Genomic DNA, 16,330 nt, shown 5'->3' with positions numbered 1-16,330 from the left:
TTGCCCCCGTGGCATGTGTGTGTGTTTGTGCCGTTGCTGCGAATGGTGTTTAATTTTAGAGTCGCTTCTGCTTCGAACGATTTTCCAAAGATATGCAGCATGCGACGGAGCCGCTGGCGGTCGGGAATGTCCCCATCCCCGAGACATAGTGATGGGTAAAGTCGACTCCGATTCGACTCCGATAATTTTGGAATCGACTCCGGAAGGTAGGTCCACCTAGGATTATCCGGAATCATTCGGAGTCGTTTGGAGTCGTCCGGAGACGTTAAGAGTCGTCCGGAGACGTTAGGAGTCGTCCGGAGTCGTGTGGAGTCGGAGTCATCCGGAGTCGTTAGGAGTCGAAGTCGTCCGGAGTCGACCGGATTCGGCTTTGGAAACATACACCGAACGGCTCCTGTTGACTCCGACCGACTCTGATTACGGTCGACTCCGATCGACTCTGGACGACTTTGAACAACACCGGACGACTCTGGATGATTCCGAACGACTCTGGACGACTCCTAACGACTCCGAGCGACTCCGGGCGGAACTAGTGATTCGGATTTTGACGGAGTCGGAATCGGACAAACAATAGTCGAAGTCGGATCATAGTCATAGGTGCGCTCCGAAGAGCACATCACTACCCCGTTACCCCGCTTTCCCCAACAACATCCGGTATCGTCTCCCGAAAAACGAAGTATACAGAATGTGCAGCGGCTAAAAATAGTGCTCAATGTCACCAAACGGTTTTGTTTTTGTGTTTGTTGCTGCTGCCGGTGCTGCTAAGAATTGCGTGCGGAGAATTTCAAAATCTACTGCACTGTACATCACGTAATTTGCTTGCTAACATTTCATACCAAAGTATCGTCCTACCCCAGAGTTATTCATTCTTTCCCCTTCTCCGTTTCATCCCTCGTTACAGCCAGGACAGCCGGGAGTCATCCGCCTCGAACTGGGACCTATCGAGCTTGTGCGATAGCTGTTGCCTCAACACTGGCCACCGCAGGATGGGCGCGGGAACGTACGCGAATGCGGCCAGTCCCGGACCGGGACTGCTGCGGCGGCGCTATTCGGTGCCCGAAATCATAATGCGCAAGTAAGTTCACGCGAATCACATTTCCCCACGGGGCTCTCTTACTCTCTCTCTCTCTCTCTTTATTCAAAGTCGTTGCACCCGCGTAATTAACTTTCCTGTTGACGCCAAAGTTCGTTACCCCTTTCGGCTTTTGGCAAATAAACATTGACCCCCGAAGGAACGGTGCAACACAAAGCGCCCAACCTCACTGTTGGGGGTTAATGGCATCAGAAGGTACGCCCTAATTGTACCAACAACAACAAAATGGACCTCATAAGTTTCGTAATGGGCTTTTCTTTTTGTTAAATCCAACCAAATTGATAAGCCACCACGTAATCGCAACGTCGTGAACGAAAATACCACTTGTCACGACCGTCAACTGTGTTGTCGAGATCGTCGCTAGTGGCCACAGGAACAATCCTGTTCTGGGTTAATCCTTACATGCATGGTGCAGCAGCATTACCACCGGGTGGGTGGAGACCCTATATGAACCCACATTTCCCACATCTTTGCGAACGATACACAGGGTGTGACAGGGGCAAAAGGTGGGCGTTATTTGGTATTATTAACAAAAACCTCCTGCTAACAAAGCAATAATTGTATGTCCCTGCACGCGGAAGGGTACCATTTCGATGGCCGTTGCAACCGGAGAAAGAGGGGGGTGGTACTGTTTTCATCCTCCAAAACAATGCTCTGCGTAGCTGACTGTTCTGTACCTTGGCTGTGCGCTTGCCTGTTCGGTCACCGGTCAGCGCATACTTTTCGGGCGGGTAGCGAAGTTTGCGATCTGGCCATCAACCATCAACGCAGGACAGTGCAAAAAAAAACCGTTGCATAGCAACTCGCCGTCTGGCTGGCTCGTCGTCACAGAGCCACTCTATGGTGGCTCCATTCAGGATTATTGTTGTTCGAAATTTTTGGCAAAGGAGGAGGTGTATGTTGGTTACTGGCTTTTTTGTTGAAAGCTGCCTGGGTACACAACATCAGCCGTAAGTGGTATTCAGAATTCAGCATCGCTCAATGGTATAGAATTTGTGACCGGTGGAAAAGGGATCAAAAGTTAGAGAAAAATGGTCGTTTCCGTCTGCCATTACGAGGGGGAGGATATTATTCTTTTACTTTTTACGAAGGTCAAAAAAGTAGCTTGGACCGCAAGAAATCATGTGAGATCGTATTGTATGGACATCCTTTGTTTGTTGCCCATGGAAACCTCAACCTCTGTTTTGGGTTGGTTTTAATGGGTACCAGGCAAGGATTGGGACAAAACCATGCAGGTTAGCAACTGGTGAGTGTCAATCGTGTCCCATCGAAAACCGTTTCGCAGTGAATTGATTTCATTTCTTTGTATTTTATTTTGCAGGACGGAAAAAAGGTTTGCAAAGAGTAAAATCTGTCTATTTTCCGTGTCGGAATCTGCACAGCAAAAAAAAAAAAATCAACCCCACGTACCAAAACAACACACAAACTCTCTCCAACGTGAGGAGACGGTATCCTCTTCCGTTGGTCGAACCGTGGCGTCTGCAAAACGCGATATGTGTGAGAATCGGCTCCCGAAGAGCTTCTACAACCGATGCCCCACCATCGCCCAACGGGTTTGCTACTCCAATTTGGCATAGCCTCACAATCACAGAACTCTACCAAAGGATATTACTTTGGCTGACGTCACGGCCGCCTGCCGCCTGGGTGGGCACGCGCGAGACTCGGAAAATCGATAGCCCTGTGCCACCCAGACAACAACCCAAGCGCCTAACCAAGCGCGCGGTGCCATGCATCGCTGGCCACGCATCTATTGCCGGTGTGAAAAATAACACCCTCCCGCAGCAGCCCTTCCTGCAGCACGCTCTCCATGCTGCACGTCCACGTCCTGTGGACGGGCGAGAACGTTTGAGTTTGATTTGATTACAATCCAATCGTCGTTGCGCAACAACACGCCGCCGAACGTGCAGGACGAAATAAAAAAAAAAGCGAAAAGAGTTGTGATGACCTTCGTCCAACCCCGAAACCGTCCACAACACTCCCTGAAGGTGAAGTTTTGCAACTGACCGAATGGGGGTCGTCCTACGTTCAGGGTGTTTTTCTTTTACACTCTCTCATTCCCTCACTCTCTCGCTCTGTTCGAGGATCGTTATGAGTCGTAACTCGTGGCTTCCCCTGTTTGATTCATTCGCCATCAAGCGGTGAACACAATCAACCACCCCGCCCCGGTCACACGTGAATGTGAATTCGCTGACCCTCTCACTTGGCTATCGGGGGTGGTCGGTCGGGTCCTTTGTAATATCGACAGGTGAATCAATTATTGATGTTATGCGGGCCATCATTTGTTTAGCTTGTTCGATGAAGTTCGCGGCTTTCGCGCCTTCTTTTTTTTGTGCTCCCCTTCCCCGTTTGCACCAACCTCAAATGCTAATGTCCTCCATGGACTGTGCTCATGATCCTGTTCGGAAAGTTTCAAGGCCAACAAGAGTCAATTACCGATGGGCGAGTTGGATGGATGGTTGGACCGAGCATAAATCGTTAAATATTCATTCGAGTTGTGAGTAGGTTCCATGGGCGCATTTCTTGCTGGGTATTGTGTTCCCGCAAACATGAATGTTGAGCAATTCGTGTTGAAAGTACTTTCGGCAACGCGTGGGCAGCATTAATTGCCCGTTGCAAACTATTTTGGGCGTCAATTTGAATTATGAATTTTGTTCCTGTGAAACCGCTTTCTCCTGCTTGCTCTGTGCATCTCTGTGTAGGGTCTCTGTAGAGCGTAGAGTACTACATCGTCTCCAATCGAGCGGTCGGATTCGAAATGATATTGTGTAACGTAATTGCGATGTAAGGGTACGTGGGTAAAAATAAACACCGATTCCGTGTGTACATGATGAACTGCTCTGCCTTGGCTGCTAGACATCCATTACACTGCTTCTCGATGCTCCCTGTATCCTTCCAAGAAAAGCTGCTTTTGCACAAGCAACCGCACAAACACACATGGTACGTACGCTGGTTCGATCGAACCAACCGGCCAACTTTTCGAGGGCAACTAGCAAGAACTTTTCCCTTGGCTACCCGTACACAAGCAAAACCAGCCGTGGTGTCGGGGGGTAATTATGCCACCGGTCCTAACTGGTCCTAACGCCACTGCTCGACCAAGTGAGGTCTTTGCCACTACTCGCTGCGTATGTGTGTGTGTGTGTGCGCGGGAGGAGGACTACTTCACTGCTGTAGCTCCGGAGAGACCTTTAGCCTAATTTTGGCACTGAAGCATAATCAAACCCCTTCCTCCCGGTCCCCGTGGCTCAAAACAACGGTGACCCAACTCCAGCGCTTTTGAAATGGTCGAACGTCGGAAGGTTAGCCATTTATACCTTTTTTCACCTTTTCTTTGTGGCTTTTAATTGCTACGAGGAAGGGAAAAGGAGCAGCAGGAGGGTTAGGTTCTGTATCGATCCAACGCACACAGCATCAGGCGGCCCCGCCAGTCAGATTTTGCGCCATGCGGAATGGAGCGGCGGGGCTGTGATGTTGTTTCCTCTGCTTCAAAGTTTCTAAACATTTGCTTAAACATGCAGGAAATGCGTTTGCGTGTGTGTGTGTGTCTTTTTATGCGTTTCATGTAAAGCTATTTTGTTATCATTTTCCACTCAAAACCATTGTCCTTGCGATGGGAATCATTGACCGTTTCGTCAGTTGTTTGTTTCTATTTCAGGAATAATTTAACTATTTTTTTGTTATTACTTATTTCCTCTCGCCTTCTCTCTTTTCTTTCGTCTTCCCGGCTACCATCGCCCTTAGACACACGCTGGCACAGCAGAAAACGGACGATGAGCCGCTGTGGCTGCACCACGACAGCAACCACAATGTGATTGAGGTGGTGGTCAACAAGCAGGTGGCTCCGTCGTCTGCCCGGGGGCTGCTCCTGAACGGACGGCTGAGTGGGCCGCGGACACCGCCGCACCGGAAGTCCTTCGGGCTGCGACACCACCGGGAACACCAGCACGGCTCGCTGACCGGGCGCAGCAGCAGCGTGGAGAGCGGTGGTGGTGGTGGTGGTTTAGGTACACACGATTGGCTGGCGGCGGCCGGGACGACGGGCACGCTGACGGCAACCGGGTCCGATCCGAATCTGGCCGCGCTGAAGCACCGCAACCTGGGCGGACGCTGCAGCAGCCCGCTGTGCAATGGGGGCGTTGGGCTGGGCCGCGCGATGGCCAACGGAACCGGAGGTAGTTTGCGATCAATCCACAATAATTCTCTCAGTTGCAGCAGCTCTAGCAGCGTCAACGGGGTGCCCCTTGCCAATGGCGGTGTTGTTGTCGGCGGTGGAGTTGGTGTTGGTGGTTGTGGTCTTCAGCAGCAGCAGCAGCAGCAGCAGCAGCACTATCCGGTCGTTCCCTCCTACCGGGACGGCGACTACTCCATGCGCAAGACGACACTGCTGCGGCGCATGTGGAGCCGCGAGCTGCGGCGGTACGAGCGGTCCGGTAGCTGGTCGCCCCCGTTGCGCCGGGCACCGCGCCGCATCTACAGCGTGGAAAGCATCGTCGCCTCGGTCGAAGGCCGGGCGTCGCGTGCGGACGATGCCGAGAGCGTGGCGAGCCGCCGGCCGGGCAGCAGCAGCGACGGTAGTGGTCGTTGCGCTACCACGGCAACGACGATGACGGCCGGCACGACCGACACGACGACGACGACGACGACCGGTACGACCTCGTGCCGGGAGTGCGCCAAGCTCGAGGCTCAGTACAGCGGTGACTTCGGTACGGGCAGGAAGTTGCTCTCGCGCGCGCGTTCCCGCGATATCGAGTGCTGCTCCTCGGGTGACGTTTCCGACGGTGGTCCGGAGTGCCCTGTCCCCGTGTCTAACGCACCGCCCACCGAACCGGTCGATGACCGGCGGCAGCAGCCGCGCCGACGACGACGCATGTGTTCCTCGCAGACGGCCGACCTTGGCGAATCGGAGCCGATCATACTGGCAGCCGGTGGTGGTGCAGTGTCGGCCACCACAACAGTTCACAACGGTCCGTACGGCGAGCAACAGCAGCACGGTGCCACCGGGGAGGAGGAGGAGGACGAGGACGAGTACGCTTCGCACAGCAGTTCCGTGTCGTCGATAGCGTCCCAGTCGTACCGTGTGCCGTCCGCGAGCCGCCGTCCGGATCACGAGCTGAGCGAGTTCCTGCAGCAGGAACGGTTGGCCGCGGCCGATGGCGATGGGGCTGATCGTGCGGCTGGCCGGGAAGTTGATGCTGTCCGCGCTGGTAGTGCTGGTGCTGGCGATCATCCTCGAGAACGTGCTCCGGCTGCTGATGGCACTGCAGGAACAGCAACTGCAGCAGCAGCAGCAGCAGCAGCAAACCCAACCGAACCAGCCGAAAGAGGAGTAAGTGAGCAGCAAGATAACGCTCTTAGTGCCGCCACCCTTTCGGAAGACTCCAGTGAATCGAGTGACGAAGAGGGCGACGGTAGTGATACCGGTGGCGCAGGGGACAATCGAACGCCGCACGCCGGCGGCAGCGGTGTGGACGAGGCGGAGCAGACCCGGCTGGACGAGTACATCTCCGGGCTGCTGCTGGACAATCTGAACAATATAGCCGACGCGAAGGAGCTGGTGCTGGCGACGGACGCGCGCGACGGTGAAACCATTCTCGGCGTGTACAGCGAGCGCCGGGCGCAGCTAGCCGAACACGGCAAACCGACCGAAGCGGATCGGCAGAACAATAACAACCAGACGGTGGCGAACGGCGGCGTGCCGGAACACGCCGGCGGCGGTACGATGAAGCAGAAGCTGACGGAAAAGTATATCGGCGATGGGGGCGGTGTGGTGTGCAATTCGCCTCCGCAACCGGACAAACGGAAACCGTCGCCCAAACCCGGCGACGAGGACGGTGCCGAGTGTGATAAAGAAAATGAGGAAGATGTCGCGAATAACAATGGCAATGGTAAAGGCAATAGCAATAACAATGCCACCGGCGAGCAGCGCAATCACCGGCGACAGAAGCAGCGGTCGAAGGGCGGGTTCTTTCTACGCTCCGGCAGCAGATCGCCTCGGCCAGCGGCCGAACCTGCCCTCGGCGGTGGGGCGGCCGAGATTGACCTGAACGGCAAGTACTACTTCCCGGCGTACGGGCTGGAGACGGATCCGTCCGACAACACGGACATTGCGTCGGAACCGGAGGGGCTGGTGCTCGGCAAGATCGGCACCGGCTCGACGTACGATCGTGGCTCGGCCGTAGTGCCACGCTTTTCCGCCATGCCGCGGACGGAATCCATGGAAGTGCAACCCTCGTCGACCAATTCGGCCGAGGACGATGTCGACGGTGCTGTACGGGGTGGCAGACGGAAAGTGCGGGCGGATGACGATGATGAGGACGATGAGGTGGACGATTCGGACGCCAGCAGCCTGGTGGACAGTTTGGATGGATTCGGCCCACCGCAGATGGTGGAAATGGTGCCGCCGCGAAGCCGCAAACCACGGCCATCGGTGAAAGCAGCGGGCCGCGGCGAGGTGGGCGAATCGACCACCAGCTCGACCGACCGGTCGCCGCGCCACGAGAAGGGCGAAGCGTTCTTCGTGCCGATCCATGCCGAGCGGGCGGCCGCCTTCAAGCTCGACGAGCGGGTGGTGGTGGCCGACACGATGCCGCTGCGCATCAAGGAGCGGCTGAACAACCGGCGCCGGCTGATGAAGTGGAAGCAGGAGCAGGAGAATCTCAAGAAGCAGCGCAAGATGATGCGGCTGATCGAGCAGAAGCGGTTCTACGGCGAGCCGGCGATACAGGTGATCAGCACGATCGATAAGGCAATTAGCCGCAAGGAGTTCATCCCGCCCGGCGCCCGGAAGAGCGTGTTCGGTGGGGCCGGCGTGACCACGCCGATCGTGCGCGACACCTCGACCCCGTCCGGGCCGACCCCGTTCCGGGCGATGAAGCCGAAGAAGCGGGCGGGTGGACCGGCCGCCACCGGGAGCACCGGGTCAGCGCTGCGCTCCGAGCTGGGCATGCTCGAGTCGTACAAGATCGATGGCAAGGGCAACATGCAGATACAGACGGCGGCGACGGCGTCGTCAGCCGGGGGCCGGAAGGGTGCGATGGCACCAGCCGCCGCTAAGGGTGCGTGGGGCATGGGTACGGAGAGGCGGCAGGCTAGCAAGACGCCCCATGCACCAACGACGGCGACGACGATGACGGCGACAGCATCGACAACGGTGGGGGGCGGCGGCAGCTCAGCCCGCACGAGCACGGGCGTCCGGACGGGGGGCAGTACGGGCAAGGCGAGTGGGGGCCGTCGCAGGCAGCAGGTGCTGAAGGACGTGCAGCAGATGACGCTGTACCCGCAGGCGGACCTTACGCCCGACATCGAGGGTGGCCCAAGGCGCGTGTACCAGAAGACGGAAATCCAGGAGGGCGACAAGCACATCGAAATCCTCGAGATAGTGGAGTGTGCGGACAGTGCGCCCCGGAACCGGCACGGTGGTGGTGGCAGTCGACCAGCCCGTGTGCACAGTGCCGGACGGCGGGGTAGGGGCGACTCGGGCAACCGCAACCGTTCGCGCATTCCCGTGCCGATCTACCGCTTCGGGCAGTACCGGCGCAGCACACAGTCGCGCGATGGCAGCCCCCTGTCCACGGGCAGCAATCCCAAGGTGGACCGCATGATTGCGGACCTCCTGCTGGAGGCGCTCACCAACCCGGAGGAGGTGGGCGTGAAGCTAGTCCGGACGCCCGACGCACTGCGGGACGCATCGAGAGCTTCGAGCAAAGCGCGTCCGTCCGGTGCCTCTGCGACCAAAAAGTCGTCCTCCTCCTCTTCTACAACTGGCCACGGTGGAGGTGGTGCTAACGGCGGTAACAACAACTTGCTAACACCGCGCCGCACCGCCAGCGGCCGCTACACGCAAAAGTTCGAAGTCATCCCGGAGGAACGATCGAGCGTGTCGATCGAATCGTCCACGGAGGAACTCTCGACCGGCGGCAGCAACCGCAAGAAGGGTCCGCATCCTTCGCCGCGTCGCGTCAGCTTCGACGAAAACCATCAGATCTTGAACCGGGACGAGCTGGAGGGGCCAACGCTCGTGGTGCCGCCGGTCCCGTCGCCCAAGCGCTCCAAGTCGCCGGCGAAAAGCCCAACCCGACGGCAACAACCAACGGCGGCAGCACCAGCAGCGAGTCCGGCGAAGAAGCAAGGCACCGCCACGGTGCTGACCAACACGACCACCAACACCACCGCAACAGCAACCACGACCACCACCAGCCGGGGCAAGGCGGCCATCCAGAGTGACGTGATCGAGGAGAAGGGATGGATCGGGTTCAGTACCCAGCACGAGGACATGGCCACACCGATCCACAACGGACCGGACGATGAAGGTATTTATCGAACCGAGGTGTCCCTTTGCTCGCGGGTGTATATGCCTGTGAGGTGTACCTAAAGCAACTCACTTCCTCAACTGTGTGTGTGTGCATGTGCATGAAGCTGTTTGTTTGTTTGTTTGTTTGTTGTAGCTTTCTCTTCGAACTCACATGCACATACAACACCCCTCTGCACGATACGCGTTGTATGTCCTTTCAAATGTGAGCCTGGTGCAGTTTTTAAATTTTGTTTACCTATTTTTGTTTTGCTTATTCCGTTATTAAGGGGATCACAAGCTTGTCGAAAGGCATTTAAGATCGAATTGTATCTAACTTCTGGTTGTAACTCAACTATTACTGTACTAGTGATGGGAAAACGGAATCGGAATCGGCTCCGAAATCAGAATCGGCTTCGAAATCGTAGTCAGTTTCGGCATCTCCATAAGAATGGGCTTTTGGGTCCAATGATGCTACGTATTGATAGCGGCAAAGAATCCAAATTTGCTTGTAAACTGTCCATTCTCATGGAGTTTCGCCGGTCTAATTTCGCTTCTGAAGCTTCTTATTTCAATTCAAGAACTGATTCTCATTCGGGAGTTAATTCCAATTCTGGAGTAAATTTTATTTCCATTCCCGAAGCAAATTGCGATTTTCCAGGTCGTTTCCGATTCCGGAGCTTATTCTGATTCCGGGATTGATTCTGGATTCGAAGTCTACCCCGGAATTGGAATCGGTTCCAGCATCGGAATCGGCTCCGGAATCGATTACCGCATCGGAATCGGCACCGGAATTGATTCCAAATACACGGAATCGGAATCGAGCAGGAATCCGATTCGGAACTCCCACCACGAATGGGTACGCACATGCGACTAGAGGGCATCATTAATGGCAGTGATATTTGCAAGATTATTACACCTTCACCCTAGAGTGGTAGGTTATTTTAACAAAGATGAATGAGTTCCATGCTCCTCGATAATCCAACGATTTCAAGGGGGAAGGTGGGAGTTATACAGGGTTTCCCACGATTTATTGGTCAGTTCCCATGATTTTTTGGTGCGTTCCCACGATTTTTTGGTTGTATCCCATAGATTTTTGGTTCGATCCTATAATTTATTGGTATTTTCCGATTGGATATCAATACAATTAGACCAAAAAATTCTGGGAAACGACCAAAAAATCGTGGGAACGCACCAAAAAAATATGGGAATCCACCAAAAATTGATGGGAACCAACCAATATATCGTGGGAAACCCTGTAATGAAGCAAATTATCGTCTCCATTTTCGTGGAAAAAAGTGACACTAATCTACGACAATACTACGCAGCGAAAACAGCGAGGATAACAGTGCGGGGTTAATGTGTAACCCACTTTCTGTGCCGCAACATTTCAACATTTTGTCGCACATTGATTCGATTTTTTTTTGACAAATACACACACAAGTTGCTTTGTGTCCTTCGCGTCCGAAGCTTAAAATTGGGCGGATTGAGATTTGTTTTTGTTCGCACGCAAACGCTCCATTTGTATCGCGCACAGCACGAGCTTGTCCAGCATTGACCGGAATAGGTGGTACTGGCAGCGTTCAAAGCGTTTCCCCCCTGCCAAAACCGTAGCCGTTTTTTTGTCGTAAAAGAACGTAACCTGCTAAAAGCAATTCACCTACGAATTTCGTCTTGGTAAACTAACAAAGTTGTAGCTAAAGAAAGAAGCTACCGAATAATTGCATTTCGTATTGTTCTTTCTTGAAGTTCTGGTACACGTTCTTGCGCTTTACGGTAAGATTTCATTGGGTGGAATGGTAGATATCGCCACGTTACATGCGTTTTCCATTCCTTCGTACGCTGCTTGGTGTTGGTTTATGTCCCAGCATAATTGGGCCACTTGATATCCACAAAACCTTGGAAATCCTTGACACAAAATGTGCTTCTCAAAGCGTAGAGCAGCATAGAAAGAGTCGGCGGACGTACGAATCCGACGTAGTTTGATTTGCCTTTTACTCTAAGACACACACACACACATATATACACATTGACTGAGTCTAATCCAGCAACCAGACGACGACTGCGGTCGTACGGCCAGTTCACCGGTCAATTCCCTGTTCGTCCCACCGCGAAACGGAAACGGCGATTCGGTGGGGTTTAGCTAGAAACGCTCTGTAGCTCTAAAAACTTTCCCTACCACACTGAGAAGTGCCTAGTTGGTTGGTTGGTTGGTTGGTTGGAGGGGTCGTTTGTTGTGTCGGACTTCACCACACAGGTCCACAAGTTTGGAGCAAAATGGGTAGAAAATCAATGCTAGAGTATGGAGTCAACAGCAACAGCAAAGAGAAAATAGGAGACTAATACACTAAAGAAACCATGCACCCCATGCGTTTTGTGTTGGTAAGAAACCCCGTTCTCTCATCAGTAAGGACCTCCTCATCGATACATACGCTTATCGAGCCCTTGAGCCTTCTTCCAAGGTGCTTTAGTGCTCAGGAAAAAGAAAAGAGCTTAAGAGTTTTATTTCCATCTCAAAACTTACCAATTCTTCTTCCTTTGGCCTTCTAGAACGTGGGTCAGGTTGTACGGTTTTTTGTGGAAATACTCAACTGAACTGACTGGCAATTAAAGCGTCGCGTTAGCACTGTTTGTTCAGTTGAGAAAGCTTCTGGACTATGTCCTTCTGGGTATTTGAGTTTTCTTTGGACCCCTTCGTGTGGATGAACTAATACGATATCTTAGTCTGCAGTAGTAATATCCGGCAGTTGACCAATTAATTATTCCTGCCTTTTGTAGCAGACGCATTGAGGCTGTCCTTCAACCATCCATCAGAACCCGTCAAACTGATGATGGTCCTGTGATGGTCAAACGTCTCAAAAGTCTTTGTAGGACGAGATAAGGTTGTACGGTTCCATGTGAATGACATGCTCAGCAGCTGGAACAAGAGATCGAGGTCATCCCAACGATGACCGGGGTATTTTTGATATCCAAATCTCTTTTTAAACCTCTGTTTAAAAGGGATTACTACATTCCCGAGAGCATCGCTGTGTTGATGATATATTGCATGTTGATAGTGGTATTAGTGGTGCGAGATACAGTTGCAGCCGTGGCAGCCGTTTGTGATCCCCTGAGAAGACGGACGGATTATTTAATTAAATTATTTCCCTTTTTGTCTCCCCGCTCCGACCATTCCGTTCGTGATGTTTATGTTTATTTTCTTTTGTTTTTTAATATAATTTTCTCCCCATTTCACTCCCTTCCCCCCCCCCTCATTTTATCCATTCCTCTGCCCGCCCGCAGGACTAACTAGCTACCTTGCACGCATCGCTCAGTACGCCGGCATGCTGCTCTTTCGTTTCTGCTACATTGTAAACGAACTGCTGATCGTGTAGCATGTGAGCGCGAGGAGGAAGGAGGGGCAGCAGGTGTAAGCAGATTATTAACCAACCGAATGGCGAACCAGGTCCCGCAACATTTGCCTCGCACTCGCACAACTACTCTTTTTATCAGCTTTAATCCCACGTGTGAGCACACGGAGGAGGCAGGCTCGAGAGGAGAGGATGAAATTGGAATTGGAACAGTGATTGCGTCCCTTATCTCCACTGCTGGCTGCTGCTGCTGGTCATCTCACTTGTGTGTTTTTAGCGCAATTAATTGCACTTCCGGTTTCGAAGTTTGCTTCCACCCATCCTCTTCCACCTCCTATATCGCAGATGTAAGCCGTAGGTTAGCACTACTACTACTACTACTACTACTACTACTACTACTATTGCTGTAGTGTTTATGGTTTTTTACTGTTTTTGCATTTCATTTTTCCCCCTTTTTTGTTTTTTTTTTTCTGTGACCTTTCTTTTGCAGGATTAGTTTGCCGTAGAACGTAGTTGTGGATGAGTTGTTGTTGGCTCTGTTCGCTCTAGAGCATGCGTGTGTGTGTATATGTAGAACATAGTGTGCTTTGCTAGCGATTGAGCAATGAATGAGACATGCTCACGTTGTAAATTAGTGGTTAGAAGAGTAGGCCTTTGCTGGTCCGTCGGCAAAGGAACTAGTTTTAGTGATAAAAATAACGAGACGCAATGAGACATGTTCGTTGCGAGAATAAACCATGTACAAAAAGCCATGTAAGCTCTCACAGCATCGTAGAACCACTGTGTCATTTCATTACTACTAAAACCCTCCAACACGGTATGGCAGATCGAAATCGGAATGGTGGTTTAAGTTTTATTGCGGAGTTTGTGTTAAAAATTAAGTTAAATTGTCACTGGAAGAATATTATCGCATTCTTGTCACTTTAAGTAAGATTAAAGCATCAAATGAGCCTAATTTACAAGGTTTCGTACAACTTACTGATTGGTTCCCGTAATGTTTGGGTTCTTCTCACGATTTATTCACACAGTTCCCAAAGATTTTTGGGTCATTCCTACGATTTACTGGAATTGTCTAAATAATTCCACAAAAATGATCCAAAAATTATGGCCCAATTGCCCAATAAATTGTGGGAACGATCCAAACATATTCGGGAGACATCCAAAAAATTTTGGAAAACCATGTAAACTACAAAAGCCCAATAAAGCGATTCGATCTGTCGTAAGCTGTGCCCCCGCCCCCCCCCCCCCCCCTCCGTACTACTCCAATGCTGGATACACAGGTTCCCTACAGGCACCAACGAAAAAAAGCGACTGTGTACATACACACCACACCACCCCTTCACTCGTGTGTCCTCCCCTTCCGTCCGTGTGCATTTCAGACACCACAAGGCTCAGCATCGTGCCCCGTGGCGCACTAGAGCAAACACCTCAATCCCGTAGCCCACCACCACCACCACCACCGCACGTCGGTAGAAGCGTAGTCAGGACGATCACCATCGGCAACTGTGTGCCGGACGCGATCGAACACCATCTGCACCATCACCGGGACGCGCGAACACCCGAACCCCCCAAGCACGCCGTTTCTAATGCCTCCACCCCCGGTGATGGTATCGGTGCGCTCGGTGCTGACGCTGCTAATGCTGGTCCCGGTCGTGACGTGGCAACGGATGACGGCATTACCACCGTTGACATTCACCGCGGCACCGCCTGTTGTCCCGACCTTTCCTCGACAGCCGAATCGTTCGCAACGGACAGTCTCAACACGAAGCTGACGCCCCTGTCGGGACCATCCTTCCCGTCGCTGCCCACCTCGGCGGCAGTGCGATGCTGCGAGACGATCGTCGAAAGCCGACACCGTGGTGTGCCGGAGCATGCTGGCGAGCCAGCAGGGACGGAGATGGGCGATATCGTCACGCACCATCATCATCACGCTCATCATCATCATCCACTCGAAGGGCGGCTACCGGTGGCGGCACCGCCCGGTCCCTTCCAGCACCAGATAAGGGAGGAAAACGCTTGGCAGGTGTTCCAGACGGGCGACTGCAAGGTGATCCAGTCGAAGATCGAGTACTACGAAACGTCCATCCACCGGACGCCACTGACCGCCGATCTGTTCGCTGCCGAATCGACCGCCCTCTGTCCCCACACGGCGGGCCCGCTCTCGACGGCGGACTCGCTGGAAGGCTCGTGGCATCATCATCGGCAGCGTACCGCAAGCTTCGGCCCGGGCTCGGCAGACACTGCTGCCCCGCCCAAAACGGCCGACACAACGTGCTCCTCCTGCTGCTTCTGCAATCCCGAGCTGCACAATCACACCACCGGCGTAAAGCCGGCTGCCGACGGATGTTTCTACTGTCGCGCAAAGCTAGGACAATCGCCTACCCGTAGCTTCCCGGCGCCACCCACGCCTCCCAACATTCAGACCTCGCCGGTGCCTCCCTCTCCCCAGACGCCGATTGCGGAGCTTACGCCGACGCCTTCGCTGCACGAGATCGCTGTCCCGGTGCGCAAGAGCTCACTGGCCGGCCGCCCACAGCCGGGTCGGGATGGTGGTAAGCCGAGCGACGGGAAAGCTGTCGCGGAGCCAAAACAGTCGGCCCGGAAAGGAGACGTTCCGGCCGTTAAAACCAAACAGGCGAAAGCGCCGGCGGAAACGGCACCGGAAAGGTCCGGCAAACTGCGCTCCACTGCAAAATCTGCCTCCATCTCAACGACCACGACCACCACCGCCACCACTGTGTCCGCGGTGAGCAGGAGCGAGGAGGGACCGCAGAAACCCTTGCCACCGATACCGGGTGCTACAACGACGCCGAAGATGGCACGCAAAAAAGTGACCGAAGCACCACCTGGTGGTGGTGTGCTGAACCGGCCCAAGTACACGAACCATCTGACCCGGGCCAGCACCGTCGTCCAGTCGGTGCAGAAGGAGGTGAAGAACGAGCTGCGGCCATTGCCAATCCGCGTGCTGCCCAAGACCGCCAAAGAGGTAAGCAATCGGAAGGAGAAGGAGCGACAAATCGGGCTGAGTCTACCGAAAGACTATGACCGTGATAGCGTCCGGGCGCCCCAGATCGCGGTGGCGATGGAGGAGGACGTGTCGGTGGCGGCGGTCGTTGGTTCGGCCGACACGCACGGTTACGATAATGAAACGAGCAGCTCCTCCGACACGTCCGATGGCAATTCGTCCATCGTCAGCAGCCCGAACGTGAGTCCGTTCAAGCGACCGAACCTGCAGCAGCAGCAGCACCAGCAGCAACAATCCTTAGAAACGGTCCAACCGCCAACGGCGGCCACTCGATGGAAGACGAACAGTGAGCGAAACCTGTCGCAGCTTGCAATACAGAAGCTGGTCAGCGCTAGCCGGTGGGGCAGCAAGTGGCGAAAGGGCGCTGCCAGAGGTTCGCACCAGCAGCTGGCGGTGGAGGACGACGATGAGCCAATGCCTTCGATGGGCAGTTGCAGCGAGCTGAGCCCGCTCAAGACCGGTACGAGTAATGGGGGACCGGTTGGTTCTACGGCCGGCACGACGACGTCCAACATCATCAGTGGCATCACGCAGACAAGCTCCAACCAAGGTACACCAAGGCTCAAAACCTTCCCACT

The 16,330-nt window shown here is 53.8% G+C and overlaps 1 protein-coding gene across 13 annotated transcripts in view; it reads left to right on the top strand.

Annotated features, from left to right (window-relative positions):
• Nucleotides 1–16,330, top strand: part of LOC11175623 (uncharacterized) — a 44,757-nt gene that overhangs the window by 25,025 nt on the left and 3,402 nt on the right. For 10 of the 13 annotated variants that reach the window (XR_009765133.1, XR_009765132.1, XM_061647165.1 and 7 more), the window contains 3 exons: nucleotides 902–1,075; nucleotides 4,832–9,399; nucleotides 14,107–16,302. Coding sequence is in view for 11 of the 13 variants with exons in the window: in XM_061647165.1 (XP_061503149.1) it covers nucleotides 902–1,075; nucleotides 4,832–9,399; nucleotides 14,107–16,302 (6,938 nt within the window). In the remaining 2 variants the exon portion in view is untranslated. Of the gene's footprint in view, nucleotides 1–90; nucleotides 811–901; nucleotides 1,076–4,831; nucleotides 9,400–14,106; nucleotides 16,303–16,330 lie in introns of all 13 variants that reach the window. The other 3 variants (XM_061647167.1, XM_061647166.1, XM_061647172.1) reach the window with 3 other exon arrangements.

This window comes from Anopheles gambiae, chromosome 2, assembly GCF_943734735.2.
Source record: "Anopheles gambiae chromosome 2, idAnoGambNW_F1_1, whole genome shotgun sequence".
NCBI classification, from domain to species: domain Eukaryota; kingdom Metazoa; phylum Arthropoda; class Insecta; order Diptera; family Culicidae; genus Anopheles; species Anopheles gambiae.
Note: the sequence above shows the minus strand (reverse complement) of the source record. Positions and strands in the feature narration are given on the sequence as shown.